Source organism: Solenopsis invicta, chromosome 8 (assembly GCF_016802725.1).
Source record: "Solenopsis invicta isolate M01_SB chromosome 8, UNIL_Sinv_3.0, whole genome shotgun sequence".
NCBI classification, from domain to species: Eukaryota; Metazoa; Arthropoda; class Insecta; order Hymenoptera; family Formicidae; genus Solenopsis; species Solenopsis invicta.
The window spans coordinates 11,955,566-11,977,568 of record NC_052671.1 but is presented as its reverse complement, the minus strand read 5'-3'; the positions used below and the strand labels follow the sequence as shown (position 1 = coordinate 11,977,568).

Genomic DNA, 22,003 nt, shown 5'->3' with positions numbered 1-22,003 from the left:
TTCGAACTTTGATTGATATAACGCTTTTGTCTTTCACTTTAGCGATTCGATCCATTATGATAAAAGTTAGAACTCTTCTCGGGGCTATCAGAACACAGAGATTTTGGAGAAATTCGCAAAAAAGGTTTTCCTCAATTTTATCGAATTTTGACTGATATAACTCTTTCGTCTTTCACTTTAGCTATTCGATCCATTATGATAGAAGTTAGAACTCTTCTGGGGGCTATCAAAACACAGAGATATTTGAGTAATTCGCAAAAAGAATTTTACTAAAAGATTACGTACTTTGACCGATATAATCCCTTCGTTTTTCTCTTTAACGATTTGATCTATTATGTTAAAAGTTAGAACTCTTCTCGGGGCTGTCAGAACACAGAGATATTGGAGAAATTCGCAAAAAAAGTTTTACTCAAAGATTTCGAACTTTGACTGATATAAGTCTTTCCTTTTTTACTTCAGCGATTCGATCCATCATGATAAAAATTAGATCTTCCGGGGGCTATCAGAACACAGAAATATTCAAGAAAATCGCAATAAAAATTTTACTTAAATATTTAGAGCTTTGACTGATATAAGTCTTTCGTTTTTCACTTTAGCGATTCGATCCTTCTTGATAAAATTTAAAACTCACCTGGGGGCTTTCAGAACAAAGAAATATTGAAGAAATTGGCAAAAAAAATTTTACTCAAAGATTTCGAATTTTGACTGATATAAGTCTTACGTTTTTCACTTTAGCGATTCGATCCATCATGATAAAAGTTAGAACTCATCTGGGGGCTTTCAGAACACAGAAATATTGAAGAAATTGGCAAAAAAAATTTTACTCAAATATTTCGAACTTTGACTGATATAAGTATTTCGTTTTTCACTTTAGCGATTCGATCCATCATGATAAAAGTTAGAAATTTTCTGGGGGCTGTCAGAAATCAGAAATATTGGAGAAATTCGCAAAAAAAATTTTACTCAAAATTTCGAACTTTGACTGATATAAGTCTTACGTTTTTCACTTTAGCAATTCGATCCATCATGATAAAAGTTAGAACTCATCTGGGGGCTTTCAGAACACAGAAATATTGGAGAAATTGGCAAAAAAAATTTTACTCAATGATTTCGAACTTTGACTGATATAAGTCTTTCGTTTTTCACTTTAGCGATTCGATTCATCATGATAAAAGTGAGAACTCTTCTGTGGGCTATCAGAACACAGAAATATTGGAGAAATTCGCAAAAAAAGCTTTACTCAAAAATTTCGAACTTTGACTGATATAAGTCTTTCGTTTTTCACTTTAGCGATTCGATCCATCATGATAAAAGTTAGAAATCTTCTGGGGGCTATCCGAACACAGAGATTTTGGAGAAATTCGCAAAGAAAGTTTTACTCCATAATTTCGAACTTTGACTGATATAACTCTTTTGTCGATAATGGCAATGATAGCGATGATGATGGCGATGATGGCGATGTTGGCGATGATGGCGATGATGGCGATGATGGCGATGATGGCGATGATGATCAGGCAATCGTATTGTCACTATTATGACGGCAATGGAAATGGCAATGATAGAAATGATAACAATAGTGGGAATGATGGCAATTGTGGCGTTAGTGATAGTCCACTGAATTTCTGCAAAATTAAAAAGAACTTGAAAATCTATTCACTTCTGACACCTATTCTTGTCAAAAAATTGACCAAAGTTGGACTATCTTTCACCGTTTTTCCGCTAAATATTATTCATGTCATTATAGTGGCAAAATATCGGTCACGACGTATGCAAGACTTATGAGCGTTAATGGGTATCAGAAAATCTCAGGCGAGCCTACCGAAAACAAGTTATGTATTATAATCATCGTCGGCGTGGTACAGTTTTTGTAGTGGGAGCTCGTTTTGAAGAGATACCACGTCCTATCGTCCGCGGCTCTAAGCATTACGGCAAAATTGTTACCGAAATTTTATGGACCATTCCGCGTTTTAATAGCTCTTCCGCCTGTCGTATACGAAATGTCAGAAGTTAATTTTTTCCAAGTTTTTTTTTAATTTTGAAAAAATTCATCATTTTTCGTCAAGTTTTTGTCAAAAAATCGACTAAAGGTCTCTGGTCGATTTTCTCACCATTTGTCCGCACTTACTGTTCCCCTTAATCCCAAGCAGAACAGTAAGTGAAAATGACATCAAATCTTAATTGATCGAAAAGTGACTTTTAATGATCATTTTGATATTATTTGGATGTAGTGGTGACTCCCTGTTCTGCTTGGAATATGTGAGATAGTCTCTCATTCACAGCATTCCCATTATTGCCATCATTACCACTATTGCCATCATTCCCATTATTGCCATCATTTTCATCATTGCCATCATAACATTCATTCCATTATTTCCATCCCATTTCCGTCATTTCTACAATTGCCACCATTCCCATTATTGCTATCATTGACATCTTTGCCATCGTCGCCATCCCATTGCCATCATTGCATTCATTTCAACATTTCAACAATGCACATGATTGACATCAGTGCCATTAGTCAGCCTATAGCCTGACAATCTTAGGGCAATGTTCTCGATAATTTTAATGATGGCAATGAAATATGGAAATGGAATGGCACATTATGGAATAAATGTTTGGTAACGTTATCAAAAAGATGGCAATGATAGCAGTAGCAGAAATGGTGGCATTTGTGACAATGATAACAATGATGGCAATTGTGATAATGACGGCAATCGTGGCAATGATCGCATTGATGGCAATGGCTTAGTTTACACCGGTTATTTGATACGCGTACTAAGTACAATATACGTACTAAATTAATTTAATTCGATGGTGTAAACGATGACGTATAATCTGGTACAATACAAATCAAACAGACGTATCGTATCAAAATAGTACGCATTTTCAGCACACTTGTAACGGTATAAACATTTCCGTATTATGTAATAGGCGATTTAGGTTTTCTCAAGTTTTTCTCAGTTAATAGTTAATAATGTCTTTGTCTTGTGAGAATAAATCTGCGATAATTAATATAATGTGTAAAAAAAGACAAAATTGGGAAGAAGAGGAGACGCGTGTTTTTTTAGAATTAAGCACGGAAAAACAAATATTATCAATAATGGATGAAAAAAGACATAAGCATGTTGAAATTTTGTGGCTACTTGATTCAGAAATGGAACAAAGAGGTTACAATAAAACTGCAGAGCATATAAAGCTAAAATTAAAAAATTTAAAACTTGCATACTTTAAATGCTAAAGAGATAATAATGTTAGTGGAGCTGCAACTAAACGTTGTCCATTCTATGATGAAATGTAAATATTATATGGCTGCAGACTAAATACAGCAGCAAGCTCATGTCATTCAGGAATCGATAATTGCATTTCATAATTGCATTCTTTCCATCATTGCCATCCAATGGGATGGCCTACTTTTCATCTTTTCCATCATTGTCATTATTGCCACCGTTGCCATCATTGTCATCCCATTTTCATCATTGCCATTATTATTACGCCATTGCCGCCACTGCCGACATTGCCACCATTTTTATTATTGCCATCATTGCCATCTTTTTGATAACATTTCCATCATTGCATTCATTCCATTATGCGATTCCATTTCCATATTGCCATTCCATGCGCAATTCCGTCCTCTGTTACTATTAAACATCTTTTTTAAGTAAAAATATGATTGTGCAAAATATGGGCGTAAAAGTATTGATATGTATTAATATCAATGTTAATGTACATAATTCAGACTATAATAAATAAAAAATTACGCGAAAGTAGACGTAATTAATCATTTGTGCACATTCTTGACCCCTGTTCTGGATGCAACATACACGATACGCGTCAGATTTTATTTGCAGCAAAATGGATGTTAGCACGGACAACAACCTACATCCATTTCTCGAGAGATGGATGTGGGTTGTTGTCCGTGCTAACATCCACACTGTTTTTAACGGCGAGTTGCAAAATAGATGTGACACGTAGTTCCTATTCTGACCAGAATAGATGTGCGTCACTAGTGTACGGGAGTTTCGAAGCGTTATAAGAAAAAGGCCGCCGCGGCGCCGTGGCCGCTCTCAGGTTCTTCTCTGATTATACTTAGCAAAGTTCAAAACCATTTGTAATAAATAAAATGTCATGCACATTTTATTTATGTCATGCATGTTTTTTTGCACATTTTATTTATGTCAAATTAAAATCTTGAAATATCGCCTAAGAAAAATTTTAAGCAATCAAGTTACTCTGGGCTACTGTGTACGACATCATAATCAAATTTTTGAGTAAGTCATTAAAAATTATATATTGTTGAGCATTGTTATTATGTGTGTTAATTTTAACCAAACTGCCATGAAAATTGTATATTTTTTTTATTTATTATTTTTTGATTAAAAAGAAAAATAATGTGCAAGTTTATATCAATGCTTTAAACATCAATATGTTTATTCTGTTACTAGTTCTTATATGTATCATAATTTCTTTCGTATTTCCTGGTATTGCAAATAAACAAATTTTTCACACTTATATGAACTTTATTTACGCAATATATGATTAGTAACACAAGAGCGTTGTCAATAGTTCTATGAAAGAAATTGAGTATATATATAAGTAAATGCAAGTTTTATTAAAGCGTAAAATTGGATTATCTGCATGTCTTATTTATATTAAGTCATATTTAACAGAGTGGTTGCGCATCAATTATCCTCACTTTTATTTTTTTTTTATTTCTGTGCGGAATAAATATCGGAGCTATCCTCTTTTTGCATAAACTATCTTGTGAACATCATAACAGTAGCCATGCTGTCGTCTCACTATTTGCGTATTTTATCTTTTTTCTTTTATTTTTATGTAACCGAGAGTAACTATTATAGAAACTTGTTAGTACACAATAAAATAAATTAAATTAAAATATTTTAAAGATTAAAATTATATTTTAAAAATATTTTGCATGCGCTAAAATGAATTTATTTAGTATGACATTTCATTGCCATGTAATTATTATTACCATATAATTTATTACCATATTATTATTATTAACTAAAATCTGTCAACATGCTTTTTATAAGACATAATTAGTACGACATTTTTACAAATATGAAAGTAACATTGTATGAAATGACATATGATTATTGAATTTTTCAATCTCTGACAAATACGATTAAAAATATATAAATCATAAAGACAAAGATTCAAAGAAGACAAATATTAACTTTGAAGTAGTTATTATAATTATATAACACATTCAGACAATTTAAATATACCTTGCTCAAAATTCTAGCTGAAAATGTGTGGAAATCAGGTCTCGCCTAGTTATAATAATAACACTGATTGAGTGTCATAATAAGTAAATACATTTAATGTTGTTTAAAAATATAATTTTAATTTTAATATGCTTGTCGGGTATTCATCTCCGCACGAAACAAACACACAATTGAGCACTTTATCGATGCGATATGCTATTTCAAGATCGGAACATAGAGACGGTATCTTACAGTGGGCCATGGATTCAAACTTTTCTCGCGTTGCATCGACGAATAAAATACTGTTTTTTATATAACGTACAAAAAAATCGGCATAGTTATGCATTTACGTAGAAATTAATAATTAAGTATAGTAATTCGACACTAGAAATGTAAATTAATGCGGCTGAAGAAGGACAACTATATCCGAAACGTTCGCTGTATCTTAGTTGTCAACATTAAAAGTAAATTGTAACCCGAAAGACCAAAGAACTCGTTCTCGGCCTATTATTTATTATTAATATGCTTGGTTTTTCTTTCAGATTGTTATTGATGGCATTCTTATCCTAATATAAAAATATTTTCTAAAAGCAAAATATTGATTACAGATTTGCACAGATAGTAAATTTAAAATTTATTAAAATAATTGGATTTCAGTTTTTAACAAGTATGTTGATAATGTGCTCAAATTTGTATCAAGTGTCTAAGTCAACTTTGAATACAGATCACATTTTGTTAATTATGTTCACAAGCTGCATGCTGATGGAAATATTTATTTATTGCTGGTTTGAAAACAAAGTTAAATTAAAGATTTATCTAATAAAACAAGACATTAGGAAGAAAAGATATGATATTTTACATATTATTTTGCAGAATCTCCAATTAGCAGAACAGCATTTTTCAAATAGGTTGGACAATTTTGGACAATAGTGTGAAAAAAAACTTATCGATAATTATGATACGTACAATGATACTCATTGAAATTTCTACAGTATATATTTTGACCATGAATTTGGATTCCTTTGTAATGGTCAGTATAAAATATTTATTGTAACATTTTAATATAATATAAATTAAATAATTAATGTGTTTCACTATTAAAATGGTTAGTCATTGCTGTTTATATTCTATAATTATACTTAGTTAACAAGAATTATATTGATAAATAAATTTATTACTGTTATAAACCCGTTATATAGATACATTGTTATTGATAAATATTATTGTGTTTAATAATAATATTTAAATGTTTTAAATCAGCTTAAGTGTCTTTTATAATTTCAGTTTCTTAAAACATCATACTCTATTTATAACTTATTAACGCAAGTGTAAAAGTAATACAGTTGAAAGGCTAAGAACAGAGTTTTATATTAGTTGCACATAATTATAAAAGAAGTGTAATGATTTAATTGTTGTCGATAATTGTCTTAATGTTTTTCTGCTTAATAGCAATAGTAAAAAATATATGTACATGTATATGACACTGTCTTTTATATTTTTAAAGTATTTTTATATATATTACTGAAAAAAATAAACGTTACAAAATCTAAGTTTGTTACAAAATTTAAATTTTTAAGATATGAGTTTTGGAGTCAATAAACACTACGGAAGTATTAAATTGCAGGATCCTTATTTCTGTTAATACACTTACAAAAGATGCATTCAATAGTCATTTTTATAGTTTTTGCCAGTTTATTCCAATTTGCCAGTTTATAAGATAAAGTCCGGGACGGTAAAATCCGGAATTTACCATGGCTTTTTTTACTCACTGGATTTTTCCTGCTAATCCTACTTGTCTCCTATGTAATCAAATTGTATGTTTGACTATAATTTTATAAATGCATACCTTTTATATGATTCCTTCATCTAATTATATATTGCGTATAGAAATCAATATTAGAGCACTGCGAATACTTCTCTTGTAAGAATAGACGTCATAATATGTCATATATTGATGTGAAAGACGTATGTCAAGATATTGTCGAGGTTCGCATCTTATACTTTATTGATGAATCTTTGGAATTTTTTTCTTTTCTTTCTAATATGTTATTTTCGATGTAGCATTGCACCTGCAATATAATAAAAGTTGTAAAGAAATAGTTTATGTGATTATTATGTGGAAACATTGTACCAAAGGCAATTGTAAATTGAATAGTGTGGAGATATAGATATTAAATATAGAAGTAGGAAATATGGAAATATTTCCATCCTACGAAGGATGGAAAATATTGTTACCGAGAAGTATAGTTCTGAGAATAGTTTGTGAGTCAGTAAGAGAAGTAAGTCTATAGACATTCTACAGTGCATTCTTCAAAAATTTAGTTATGATTTTTCATTTTATTTCTTTTACAATAAAAATTCTATCAGGCTAAAGTGATCTTGAAAACTATGAAAACTGACTAAATATCTTTTTAGTTACATAGTTAATCACACGCATTGCATATATCTGATTTCTGTTACACATATCTTTGTTTCCTTTTTTCTTTCTTTTTATACAATTAAATTAGTTAGGTGATACGATGCACATTCTAAAATTGCCGTGTAAAATTTTTACGATATCTGGATGTTTTCGACCGCAATCATGGACGTCTTTATTTAAACGGACAGTTTATAATATCTACAAATTGTATACATTTACTATGATATACACAGTCTCAATATTGCAAATTATGGACATTGTCTTGTACGTCGATAATATTAATGATTTGACAGACAATTTAAATGTGATGATAAACTCATTAGTTTCATGCTATAAAATATTTATTGTGTCTTTAAGTTATGAGAACATTGTAGCATTAATTAATTGTCTTACCGAAGAGCCATTTAAACCATTAGATTCGGATGAAATGAAAATTCTACAACATTATGATGAAATAATACGGTAAATATAATTTTTAAATTAAATATTTTTCAATTTATCAATGAATGATTCTTTTACAAATGTTTGTTTTTTTTCTATGTACAATTGTACATACACAATTGTACACACAAAAATATATTTTTATTTAGCGTTTTTGAGATCTAACATTTTTAAAATACGATTTTTACGTATAATTTTAATAAACTGAAAATAAAAATAATTTAATAATGATTCGTTTTTGATCCACAATGGAATAAGATTTAATTAACAGTTCTAAGTAAAAACATATTTTTTGTTACAAAATATGAAAATACATTAGGAATAACATACATATGACTTATTAATCATTTTCTAGGAAGAATACATTACGCTATACAAGTTTTGTGACAATATCAGCCGGGTTCGTCTTTTTATCTTCACTATTCACCGACTTTAGATACAAACGGCTAAAATTTAGAGAATGGATACCATACGATTATTCATCTAATACAATGTATTGTATTACGTACTTTCAACAAATGTTAAGCTTAAGTCATTGCGTTATTGTAAACATTTCAACAGATAATATCATGTGTGGATTTATAATGCACATATGTTGTCAAATTGAGATTTTGAAATATCGCCTAAAGAAAATGTTGAGCAAACAACTTACTCTGGATTACTGCATACGCCATCATAATCAAATTTTTAAGTTAGTTATCATTTTAACACCGTAAAATTATATATTATTCAACATTGCTACTATATGTGTTATTTAGCAAAACTTTGATGAAAGTAATATACTTAATTTTTAGTTTTTTAATATAAAAATAAGTTAAAAATGTTACAAAACGCAATAAAATTATTGTGTCTTAAAATTTTCGAAATTAAGTGTTCTAATATTATTTTTTATAAATATAATTATCAAATATTTAAATATACCTAATTTTATTCTCAATATTTCTAATTTTAGTATTATTGTTTTAATATAATTATCTATAATAGTTTTATATTATTTATAACACGGTTTTTTACTACACGTTTTTATTTACTACAAATATACTTAGAGTAAACATTTTTAATGCTTAATTAAGCGACAATAAGTTTTTATATGTATCAATTTTTTGTAAAGCTTATTGTAGAAAGCCTACAGGCCGCGATACAGACTTTTGCATAGCTGCATAACCGTATGCATAAGGAAGTTGATTGGTCTGTTAGCACATGCATAAAGAAATGGACCAATCAATTTCTTTATACAGTTATGCAGCTATGCAAAAGCTTGTGTCGCGGCCTTAATTCTTGGTGTTATAATCATAAGTAACAAATTATTGCTTGCTTATAAACTTTATTTGTTTGATATGTAAGTAACATTGCATTTTAAAAGCAAAAATCTCGATTGCAGGTTTGCACAGATAGTAAATTTAAAATTTACAAAAATAATCGGATTTCAGTTTATAGCAAGTACAATGGTAATTTGCTGCAACTTGTATCAAGTGAGTCAGTCAACTTTGAACGTAAATAATTTGTGGATAATTATGTTTACAAATTGCATATTAATGCAGATATTTGTTTATTGCTGGTTCGGGAATGAACTCAAGTTGAAGGTATATCTAAGAAAACAGTTTAATAGGAAAGTTAAATATTATTATATACGTAGTACAATTATGAACATAAATATGACGATTTTATACAAATACAATTGCATATTATTTTGCAGAGTCTCCAATTAATAGATAGCATTTTTCAAATGGAGTGGCCAATTCTGAACAATAGTATTAAGAAAAGCTTATTATTAATTATGAAACGTACAAAGACACCCATTGAAATTACTACTATATTTATCTTCACCATGAATTTGGAGACTTTTGTAGCGGTTAATATAAAAGCATTTATTTTAATAAAATTATAATAAATAGACAACTAATGAATCTGTATTGTCAATTACACTTGACAGTTACATTTAATTATTAGTAAACCTAATACTATTTTTACAAGTTTGCTCATATAAACATATTATTATTGGTCTATTTGTAAATATTATTATATTAATAATAATCTTATGTGTTTTTATTTTTCCAGTTGCTTAAAACATCATACTCAGTTTACAATTTATTAGTGAAAACGCAAGAATAATTATTAATGATGTGATCCGTATGTAAGAACAGCGCGATAGCGTCTTCAGTCCTTCACTCGTATGATCTACGGTGCCTTGTCTTTGCCTCACAAGCATCGTCACTATATTGAATTATAAAGGACTTTTTCTGTATTTGCATAATAAACGTATCGTATCAGTAGTTCAAAGTATTGTTTCTTCATTTACAATCCTTCAATTGATGACAACAATAAAAACAAAAGATGTAAAAATAAATAAAACTTAAACTGTGTTTAACGTAATGTAACTTTTGTCCTGATTACGCATATTTTATGATTTATCTTTTTATTCTCATAAAACATAGCTAACTCTTACTAGTATCGAAATTCCTCTTCATAGTTACAGCTATTCAACACTGCATGGGCTAGCGCACACTTATTTGCAATCAGAATAGGAATCAAAGATTTAGAAACTATCAAAGTGTCTTTTTCCCTTAATTAACATCTCTCAACTTATTTTGATATAATGAAATATAACAAATATGTTTATTTGATGTAAGAGATGTTATTGATGTAAGAGACGTAAACCAAAGTATCGAGATTTATTTTATACTCTATTGATAATCCCTTGAAGAATTTTCTCTTTATTTCCAGTAAGTTATTTTGTCCTCTAACTTAATGTAATAATAAAAACATTGCATTTTCTATCTTGTATTATATAATTAAAATTGAATATTTGACTATAGCCCTATAAATGCATACCTTCAATATGATCTTTTTGATTTTATTTTATGCATAGAAATCAATATTAGAACTCTGCAAACTCTTTTCTTGTAAGAATAGAAAATAATATAATGAAATGTTGTGCACCGACATAAGAGACGTATCTCAAGATATATTGCCCTTAGCATCTTGTACTTTATTCAGTAATTTCTGTGGAAATTTTTTTTTATGCTTTCCTGATATGTTATTTTGTCTTCTTGATGCAGCAATTAATTATTTTATCCACTCTATAACAAAGATTGCATGTAGAAATAGCTTATCCGACTCTCTTGTAGAAATATTGTGTTGATGATAATTATTGCAAATCAGGTATTATTAAGATATAGATATTAAACATGCAGAAGCAAGTAGGAATTATCGACAATGAAAAATATTGTTACCAACGAGAAGTAGCGTCAGTACATAAGTAAGTCAGTAAGAAAAATAAATCGATAGACATTCTATAGTGAACGCTACTGAAATTTATATTTTCTCTTCTTATACTTCTCGTACAACAGAGATTCTATCAGGCCAACAGTATTTTGAAAGCAACGATTACTAAGAATCTCCATAATTATCAACTAAGTTAATAAATCTCAATATATTATTGAATTACATACCTTTTCCTTTTTTTTACATTTAATTAGTTTTGACATAATGAACATTTTAAAATTGATATATACAATTGTTATAATATCTGGATGTTTTCGACCGCAATCGTAGACGTCTTTATTTAAACGCACAGTTTATAACATCTATAGATTATACGTAATTACTTTGATATACACGTTTACAATGTTGCAAATTATGGACATCATCTTTTATGCCGATAATACTGATGATGTTATAAATAATTTGTATATGATATTAAACATGTTCAAGTTATAAAATATTTATCATAAGTTTAAATAATGAGAAAATTGCAGCAATAATTAACTATCTTATCGAAGAGCCCTTCAAACCATTAGATCCGGATGAAATGAAAATTCAACGACAATATGAACAAACAATACGGTAAATATGTGTTTTGAATAAAACAATTTTTAATTCTTTAGTTAACTTTTTCTTTTAAATATAATAAATATTTTTTTTACTTTATTTATATTTTTACACATATATAAATAAAAAGCAGATCTTAAATACATTTAGGATCTGCTTGAATCCAAAATTTATTTTTATTTAATAAAGTTATTATAAATAAAGCAAATAAAAGTTTAGAAATAATTTAGTAATGAAATGTTTTTCATAATAAAATAAAATTTAATTAAGGATTCTATTAATAAATAACAGATTATCCGTCACAATAATAAATATATAATTTTCTCAAGTATTTTCATTTATAGAAATAAATCATAACATTGATCATAACATATTAATCATTTTCTAGGACCTATACATTACGTTATACAACCTTGCTGGTGACAGAAGCATTATTCGGTATTTTGTTTTCGCTATTCACTGACTTTAGATATAAAAAGCTAAAATTTAAAGAATGGGATCCATTCTTTAAATTTTAGCTAATTCTTCTTCTTATATGATATTTTATTTTCAATACGCTCGACAAATGTTAAGCGGATGTCATAGTGTTATTGTAAGCGTTGCAATAGATAACCTCATTTGTGGATTCTTATTGCATATATGTTGTCAAATTGAGATATTGGAATATCGTTTGAAGAAAATATTCAGCAACCAACTTACTCTAGGTTACTGCGTACACCATCATAATCGAATTTTTGAGTAAGTTAGTATTATAATGCAGAAAAATTCTATATTATACAATATTATAATTAGAAATTGTTTGCAAATTAACACAAAAACATGTGTCGTTATTTTAGCACTAAAAATGTAGCTATAAACGTTTAGGCTTGTCAATTTATTTATATTTATATTATTTATTTAGCGTTGTTATTATGTGTAAATTATTTGCCGGAGTTGTGTTAAAAATCACAAAAATTACATTATTTCTTTAAAAAAAAAATTTCTTTGTAATAAATAAGGTCAGTATAAAATCTTCAAAATCAAATATTTTACTATTATTGTTTAAGTATAATTATCAAAATGTAATTATCTATTACAATGAATTCTACAATATGCTTCTATTGCCATGTTTAGATATTTAGCAATATGTTGCTGGCATGTTATTTGCAAGTATAACGTATTACTATCATCATTGTAGCTACTTAATCCGTATTTGTTAGAAAGTTGATATCTTTCATATGACAATTTTGGATAACAATTTGCCAACAACTTCAAAATCATTATCAAAATTTATGCCGTTGCCGTTATCTTACCATAATAATTTATAGAGATTTAATGCTGTTTTTTATATTGCTAACAATGCATAGTAACTTTGATGCTGCTATCTTAATGTTAAATTGCTAGCAATATACATATATGTTGTACATATAGTCTACGTGTAGTTTTATTAGAAATTGTTGAAGACAAATATACGGCAAGTCGTCAATTTTATAAACCATTACTGATTTACACAATTTTGTTTGGGTATTTGAATAGCTTTGCTAGTGTTTTATCATTGTGTTAGTCTGTTAACTAGTTTTTATATGTTATATATTTTTTTATAATTTTTTATATTGTAATATTATAATAAGAAAATTGATTTCTCACTTTATGTACTCAATATATAAAGTGTGTTAAAAAAATATATATTTGATATAACATGTTCTTACATGTGTTATGCCTCACATGTGTATCTACATGTTATGAAAAAAAGTATGGTTTTTATCATGTTGGTACATTTTTCCTTTACATATTGTAAATTTCAACTATGTTAGTTGGTATATGTCAAATCAATGTAGATAAAAAATGAAAAAAGCATTTTAAAGTTTGAAGTTTCAACTTTAACATACTATCAATGGTTTTGAAAAATTTTCTTAATTTCTCAGTGCTATATCCCATAAAAGATACACTATTTTAAAATTATGTATTTTTGACAGGTTGTAGCTCAATAAAAAAATTTGTTCTTGACAAATGCAATGCAAGTGCCATAAAGTGTGACATTTTCTTTACAAAATACTTTTTTTTTCAAATTTTCCTACGATTTTTTTTTTTACCAAATTACAAGACTTTAAAAAAATACATTTTTTACAGTAAATAGTTCTGAAAACTGACGTTTACCACTGACATTAGCATTACTCAATGTGCACCACGTAGGGGTTGCCGGTCGGATTTTTGCACATCGTGCGTGCGTGCGTGCGTGCGTGCGTGCATGCGCGCGCGCGTGTGTGCGTGTGTGTGTGTGTGTGTGTGTGTGTGTGTGTGCGTGTGTGTGCGTGTGGGATAAATAGTAGTAATTTATAATATGTAATTTGCGTGCAAATATAAAATACTATAGAAGTAACGAACTGCGGGGCCCTTATCATAAAATCTTGATTGCAGGTTTGCACAGATAGTGAATGTAGCATTTATAAAAATAATTGGATTTCAATTTGTGGCAAGTGCAATAACAATTTGCTGCAACTTGTATCAAATAAGTTTTATGACTATGTCAACTTTGGACGCAGATCAACTTTGGATAATTATATACACAGTCTGTATGTTAACGCAGATATTTATTTATTGCTGGTTTGGAAACAAAGTCAAAAGGTATGTAATAAAATGCTAATAGAAGCTATTATGAAGATAATATAATAGATGTGATTACGTATTATTCTACAGAGTCTCCAATTAATGGATATCGTTTTTCAAATGAAATGGCCAAACATGGACAATAGTGTCAAGAAGAGTTTATTGTTAATTATAAAACGTGCAATGACACCCATTGAAATTTCTACTGTATATATTTGTAACATGAATTTGGATTCTTTTGTAGTGGTCAGTATAAAAACATTTATCTTAATGTATAAAATTTTAATATAATTTAAATAAGTACTTAAAATAATGTTCTTCTTATTTACACTCCACAATTATATTTAATTATCAATGAATGTCTACTACTTTTGTAAAAATTTGTTTATACAAAAACATTGTTGTTGGTCTATTTATAAATATTATTATGTATATAATAATCTTAAATGTCTTGTATTTTTTTAGTTGCTTAAAACATCATATTCTATTTATAATTTATTAGTGAGTGCGCAAAAGTAATTATTGGACAATAATTAATTGTGTGAATTGCATGTAAAAACTGCGTTCTCAATTCTTCACATAGGTGATCTATGCCGTTTTATTTCATCTCACAAACGCCATTGTATTCATTTACAAAACACTTTTTCTGTATCGTATTGCATAATAAACATGTCGTATCAAGTACGGTGCATCGTTTCATCATTTGCGATCTTCCAACTCTGACAAAAGTAGAAAGATGAATAAAATAAAACAATTTCAATTACATTGCTTATGACGAACTTAACAATAATGCTTTTTTTTCTGGCAATATGTTTTAATGCAACAAAACTAAAAAATTTTTATTCAACAAAGTATACTTTTATTTAAAGTTGTATTGTTCCTGGAAAATAAATTTAAGCCAAACAAATCGAAAATCTTCCAAAGAAGAATTTTCGTCTGTGTAATTGCAGAAAAATTTGCAATAGCTCATATAAAGTGCCCGCATATCGTTAAATATACTTTGACATCTTTATGCAGAATAATTGGAAAAATTATAAAATGTAGCTTATAATATAGAAAAGATACCGGAATATATTATATATTTTTTTGCAATATAAAGATATATTGTAAATTATAATTGTTATATAAAATTTGAATAAGTATTTGTAAAAGTAATCAATATACCTTCTACATTTTCTTTAACCAGAAACTCAAAAATTTATCCCAAGAAGTGCACGGTGTCACAATTTTATATATAGTAAAATATTATAGATAATCTGAGAGAAAATATGATGGTAACTGCTTATAGCCAAGTCTATGAATGATATACTTTTCATACAAGTGAGTTATAGTCGCTGCTTAATATTTGAAGCATTGATTTTTTTCATACTTTTCCATTCTACTATGGAACAATGCGATATTGCCGATGGTTATAAATAAGATATTTTATACAAGAAATAAAATAAAAGAAAAATTGTATTTCGAAGATACTTTACAGAACTACTGTTCTATTGATGACTTAAAGAAATTATTTATTTATATATCTGACTGCATGCCTGGTTTCTTCTTTTATCTTGCAATCGTCTCCACGAAACTAATGGTACATTATGCAATTTTATAATAAAATATTTCGGATGAATGTCATTTCTCAATTCACAAGAATGTTATTTCACGGAAAAAATATTATTGCAAGTCTGTTATTATGATAATAACATAGATTCTCTATATAAAGGGGGAAGTTAGGCAAAATGTTATTGAATTCAGAAACTATAGATATTATGAGATTCTTGTTCCCTTGTTATTTGACTCGTCACACGCAACGTGCAGCGAATATTCGTTTAAAACTTTTAAAGAAGCTTACAAATTGTTGAAACAAGTTGATCGAACTTTTTGTAAGTTTAAAAAATAAATATTTTAGATAAATGTAATAATATCATTGTATATAATACAAACGTGTTTTAGTATTTTTAATTTGTTACCTTTATTTTTATTACATATACAAGTATAAGTTTTTATACTTGTATATAAATATTAACATGTACAAAAACAACTAATTAGTAATTATTTGTAAAGATAAACGCTTAAATATCTCTTAATATAATATTGTACATTTAAATACATCACGCATTTCAAAAAGATTAATTGCGATCCATTACTAATTCATCCGTTGCTTCGTCAGTACATTATTGTAATATAACCGTAATTAGTAGTAAATAAGTGCATACATTAATCAAAACAGTGATTGATGTTGGACAAGTGGATGTTGAGAAGTGATGTTGGGAAGAAAAGCGAAATGCCCGTCATGAAATTTACCCTCACGGTTTTAGCGGTCGCAGGATGCTGGCGACCAACATCATGGACGTCGCTGTTTAGATACTCAATGTATAACGCTTATACAGCGTTAATAATTCTAATATTATACACGTTTGCAATGACTCAAACTATGGAGCTGATAGTGAATGCCGACTCTGACACATTTGGCGACGCCTTTTTCAACGTTGTAATTTCGCTCCTGGCGTGTTACAAGGCAATTATTTTACGAAGAAACCATGATGGTATTACAATATTAATTGATAGTCTCGTTAAAAAGCCTTTTAAACCGATGGATATGAGTGAAAATATGATTCGACAGAAGTTTGATAAAAGAATAACGTAAGTTACTCTCAACATTTGTGTTACCGATAAATATTAATTAAATGACATCTAAATTACTCAGCAAACAAAAATAAATTGAAATAAATGGAAATAAATTTTTTTTGACATTTTCAAATTCGTACTTCAGATTTTTTGAATCCATTTGAATCCAAAAATAATACATGTTGAATAGCTCATTTCGACGTATTTTTATTCTTTAGAATCCAAAAATACTTGAAGACTCTAAAGCGTGATCTCAGATAAATTAAAATAAATTGTAGTTTTTAATTTAATTGAATTTATTTTCGTTTGCTGAGTAATTAAATTATATTTAAATTAATTAATTTATATTATATATTTTATATGCAATTGAATTTATAGAAATAATACATTATGTTATCTAATCCTCGTCTTTATAACTGCTGTCTACATGATCATATTATCATTATTCACGGATTTCAAGAACGGAATTTTAATGTACAAAGCATGGTTACCGTTCGACTGTTCAATATCTGTTCTATTTTATTTTGCATACGCTCATCAGATATTATCTCTAATTTGTATCGGTCTTGTTCATCCAACATGTGACAATTTAATTTGTGGGTTATTGCTGCACATTTGCTGCCAGCTCGAGATTTTGGAGTACCGTCTGTCAAACATCGCGAATGAACAAAAGAATTTGCGCGATTGTGTAGATCATCACATACATATATTACAGTAAGTTTCTTTTAATCCTAAAATGCTATGTGTTTTCTAAACCTCTATTATACAGGAGGGTCCCAGGGAGGGTCCCAGATGCACACAAAACTAGTCGGACACCGCAGGATTTTCCAATCGAACACACGGTGGTCACAATTAGACACGGTTCTAACTTGTGTCTGATTAGGACCATTGTGTGTCCGTTTCAACTTGTGTCCGACTGAAGCCGTGTCCGATTGGGACCACTGTGTATCCGATTGGAACCCTGCGGTGTCCGATTGGTTTTATGCGCATCTCGGACCCTCCCACGTTAAGCTAGTCCCTTCTTAAAAAAAAAAAAATATTTAATGGTAAATGAATAAACAAATACAGTAAAATTAAACGCTAATTAGGTGCTTTAAAAAATAATAAAAATAAATCAAAAATATATATAAAATTACAGAACTTAAAAGCCGATCGCGCGATTGGTTCACAAGAGAAAAGTTATCTTAAAAAAATTTGTTTGTACAAATTTTGTACCAAAAAATTCCTTTTTTAATATTATTTAAAGATATTAAGTCGCTGAATTAAGTTCCGTTTAGCAAGTATTTGAACTTAAACACATTGGTTCATGTAGTTGACTGACTAGAGAAAAATCATCTTTAAAAAAGAATATTTTGTACCAAATTTGTCCGAGCACCTTAACTTTTTAAGATAACTTCTCTCTTGAAAGCCAACCGCGCCAAAAATTTTTAAGTTTTGTAATATACATTTTTGATTTATTTTTATTATTTCTTGAAGCACCTGATTAGCACTTAATTCTATTGTATTTGTTTATTCATTTATAGAATAGATATTTATTTTGTTTATATATTAAAAAAATTATATTAAAAATAAGTTTATACAAATTTTGTAAGACTATTTTTACATTTACGATATAAATATAATGCAGAATACATGATTATCAACGTAAACAATTTTTTTTTAAGAGTTATAGAAGACAGTTACTATACAAATATTTATTAAACAATAAAAGTATAAAATATTTTTAATGTTTGGATATTAAATTTGGTAATGTAAATCTATCGATTAAATACAAGTAAAGCTTTTCATTGAGTCGTCTTAAATTTCAATCGCATGTATCGCATTTTTTCGAATCTATTTCAAAGGAAAACAATAACCTACCTGAAAGTAAGCGGTTTGTTGTGGGCATGGAAATAAATTTTCAAAATTTTTTTGTATATGGACTTTATTTTCCTTATATTTTGGGTCATAGCTCATAAATGACTGAATCGATTTTCAATTGCAAACAAGTATTTAAAAGCTGAAAATTATACAAAAATTAAAACAAAAATTAAAAAAAAATTAAAATTAAATTTGAAATTGTCATTAAACTTTTATTATCATATTTATTTTTCATTTTTTATTTTTTAATCAATTATAATGTTTCGCTATACCATCCATTTAATATACCACCAAATTAGAAACAGCGAAACATAATTGATTAAAAAATAAAAAATAAATATGATAATAAAAGTTTAAAAACAATTAAAATTAATTTTAATTTTTTAATTAATTTTAATTTTAATTTTTCTTTAATTTTTTCTTTTTTTATTATTTTTGTATAATTTTCAGCTTTCAAATGCTTGTTTGCAATTAAAAATCGATCTAGTCATTCATGAGCTATAATCTGAAATATAGGAAAAATAAGATCCACGTATCAAAAAATCTCAAAAATTTATTTCCATGCCCACAGCGAACCGCTCTCAGGCGAAAATCTTTCTAGGTCGTTATTTTTCTTTGAAATATATTCGAAAAAACCATATGCGGTTAAAATCTGAGGCGACCCAATGAAAAGCTTTACTCGGTAGAAAAAAATCAATAGATAAATTTAAAATGTTCTCTGTGTAATTTTAGATACTCATATATGCTGAATGATACATTTTCCAAAATAGTTCCTAGTGAGTTTGCAATGATCACAGTGGTAATGTGCTATAATTTAATTAATATGGCTTTTAACTCGTCAGATACAGTTTCTTACATACAAGACGTTATGGTTGTGGCTAGTACTTTGTTTCCAATTTTTTATTACTGCTGGTTCGGTAATGAAATCAAGCTGAAGGTATTCTAGTAATTAATTTTAATTTTACCGTTATCGATCAGTTATCTGAGAGAAAAATAATGTTGATTGCAAAATCAACATTATATCTATTGCTATAAAAAAGAAAAAATATGTATACGCACCCAAATTCACATACATTAGATTTTTTGAATGTAATTTAAAGAAATTTTATATATATATATATATATGTATATATATATATATATATATACCGGGTGTCCCAGACCACCCGTCCCACCCGATTTTTTATATATATATATATATATATATATATATATATAACATTTTATTATAATTTTGGCTTATAGAGTCTTCAATTATCAGACAGTATTTATAATATAGAGTGGACAATATTTAATAATAATATAAAGAAAGGTCTCTTAATGATCATGAATCGTGCTACAATACCAATCGAATTTTCTAGCATAGGCATTATACAAGTGAATCTTGACTCTTTTGTAAAGGTTTGTGTGAAGAACTTGTGTTTTTTATGTAATAAACAAATAATAGATAATAAATTTGTTATTAATTTTATATTTGTTTAGGTACTTAAAACATCATATTCGCTTTTTAACGTATTGATACGGTCGCAGTAACAATAGGAAGAAACTAAAAATTGTTATTTATAATAAAATTTGTAAATTTACATTATCAATACTTGAAGAATGATATTAATTAATTAATTAATGCTATTAAGAAATTTCTGACAAAATAACACAAAATTATCCAGGTATATTAAATAATAATTAGTAAGTTAGTGGAGAAACGCGTGTACGATCAAATAAGTATGGATATAGAATATAAGTATGAAAAATATAAGTATATGGAATTACAAAAAAAACAGAAAATAAATAATTATCTATAATAAAAGTATAAAAATATAATTATTAAAATATTCTTGTGTTAATATGTGTGTCTGTGTGCATATCTATGTGGGTGATAATTTATTTGCATCTTTTTTGGCATGTCCATTAAACAGCACTTTAAAAAATATAATTGTTTAAGTTTTAATATAAAATATTAATTATTAGTAAAGTTATTGAATGAAATGTAAATGGTGGCTCATAATATCATTCTCTCCTGTATAAGTATAAAAATCATTTTACGACAAGAATTTTTTATTACTTCTTTCGTCATAAATATATAAACTTTTGTGTCGATAAGGCCCGATTTTCTTTACTTTTTAGAGGAATATTACTCAATATTTTTATCACACTTTATATTTTACAAAATTTTTAACAGAAATAATTGATTCAAACAAACATGCAAACATGTAAACTACACTTGTGATAAATGCAATGTTTAAATGGAAAAGTTTAGTTTTGGTAATAAGTAATTTATATTGTAACTTAAATAGATCCATCACACAAAGAGATCAAAATAATATCTTTTTTCGTATTCTTATTTATGCGTAGTGTAATAAATGTACATCGATATACATATAATGAGGTACCTAATGACATTTCAAGACTGCGAACAAAATGATACAATAATGATATCCTACAATAGGGTATATTATTCATAATATCACTATATTTGCGGCACGAATGTTTAATGTCTGGCCGATGGGCCAAATCCAGACCACGCAGCTTGTCAGTCCGGTTTGCAACTGTATACCAAAATATAAAATTTAGACTACAATGAAACCCCCTAATAAAATCTTTTTATGGGAAATCTTATAGAAAATCTTTTTTATACTTCAGACCTGTACATAACTCAACTCGCACGAGCTAAACGTTTCGAATTGTAAGACTTAAGAATTATTATGTCACAGACTAACTTCTACAATTCACTTTTTTCTCCATGTTTATGTTCTACCGACAATCGCGAATAGAAATCGATATGTAAAAACATAGGACGCGATGACATGTCGAGCACTGTATGTAGCGACAGAAATAAAAAATACATTTTTTGACCCACGTACACTAACTCGCATGAATAATTGATAGCGACAACTTACACCTGGAGTTCTATATTGATGAACCTTCATAAGTACATCTACCTTGCCTTCTACTACTTGTAGAAATGTTATTTACCCTATCGCGTGACAAAAATTGCAGCTTATCGATATGTGGGGATTCATGAAAA

The 22,003-nt window shown here is 28.2% G+C and overlaps 2 protein-coding genes and 1 long non-coding RNA gene across 5 annotated transcripts; 2 read left to right on the top strand and 1 right to left on the bottom strand.

Moving 5' to 3' along the window:
• Positions 1 to 4,293: 4,293 nt before the first annotated feature.
• LOC120358541 lies at positions 4,294 to 21,946 on the bottom strand. The gene is made up of 2 exons (XR_005575473.1): positions 21,369 to 21,946; positions 4,294 to 7,294 (listed from the first exon to the last, which is right to left on the bottom strand). It is a non-coding gene; the product is annotated as an uncharacterized LOC120358541 (long non-coding RNA).
• LOC113004692 (odorant receptor 46a) lies at positions 7,458 to 10,365 on the top strand. 2 transcript variants are annotated; one of them, XM_039453088.1, is made up of 6 exons: positions 7,458 to 8,106; positions 8,441 to 8,776; positions 9,467 to 9,557; positions 9,627 to 9,668; positions 9,782 to 9,937; positions 10,144 to 10,365. In XM_039453088.1, the coding sequence occupies exons 1-6, from the start codon at positions 7,745 to 7,747 to the stop codon at positions 10,195 to 10,197; spliced, it is 1,041 nt and encodes a 346-aa protein (XP_039309022.1). In that variant the 5' UTR covers positions 7,458 to 7,744; the 3' UTR covers positions 10,198 to 10,365. The 2 variants fall into 2 exon arrangements, with proteins under 2 accessions (XP_039309022.1, XP_039309021.1); XM_039453087.1 differs by having other exon boundaries at positions 9,467 to 9,668.
• Positions 16,235 to 20,808, top strand: LOC105198461 (putative odorant receptor 71a). Of its 2 annotated transcripts, XM_039453061.1 has the most exons (6): positions 16,235 to 16,373; positions 16,721 to 17,133; positions 17,497 to 17,832; positions 19,711 to 19,915; positions 20,224 to 20,379; positions 20,461 to 20,594. In XM_039453061.1, the coding sequence occupies exons 2-6, from the start codon at positions 16,727 to 16,729 to the stop codon at positions 20,509 to 20,511; spliced, it is 1,155 nt and encodes a 384-aa protein (XP_039308995.1). In that variant the 5' UTR covers positions 16,235 to 16,373; positions 16,721 to 16,726; the 3' UTR covers positions 20,512 to 20,594. The 2 variants fall into 2 exon arrangements, with proteins under 2 accessions (XP_039308995.1, XP_025994615.2); XM_026138830.2 differs by lacking the exon at positions 16,235 to 16,373 and having other exon boundaries at positions 16,422 to 17,133; positions 20,461 to 20,808.
• Positions 21,947 to 22,003: the final 57 nt, after the last annotated feature.

Bases quoted from the DNA above. Each gene is read 5' to 3' on its own strand.
- LOC113004692 (XM_039453087.1), top strand. From the start codon at position 7,745: ATGCACATTCTAAAATTGCCGTGTAAAATTTTTACGATATCTGGATGT. The intron at 8,107-8,440 runs GTAAATATAATT...ATCATTTTCTAG, and splicing joins CATTATGATGAAATAATACG to GAAGAATACATTACGCTATA. The intron at 9,938-10,143 runs GTTAATATAAAA...TTATTTTTCCAG, and splicing joins ATTTGGAGACTTTTGTAGCG to TTGCTTAAAACATCATACTC.
- LOC105198461 (XM_026138830.2), top strand. From the start codon at position 16,727: ATGTTGGACAAGTGGATGTTGAGAAGTGATGTTGGGAAGAAAAGCGAA. The intron at 17,134-17,496 runs GTAAGTTACTCT...TTGAATTTATAG, and splicing joins AAGTTTGATAAAAGAATAAC to AAATAATACATTATGTTATC. The intron at 19,916-20,223 runs GTATTCTAGTAA...TTTGGCTTATAG, and splicing joins GTAATGAAATCAAGCTGAAG to AGTCTTCAATTATCAGACAG.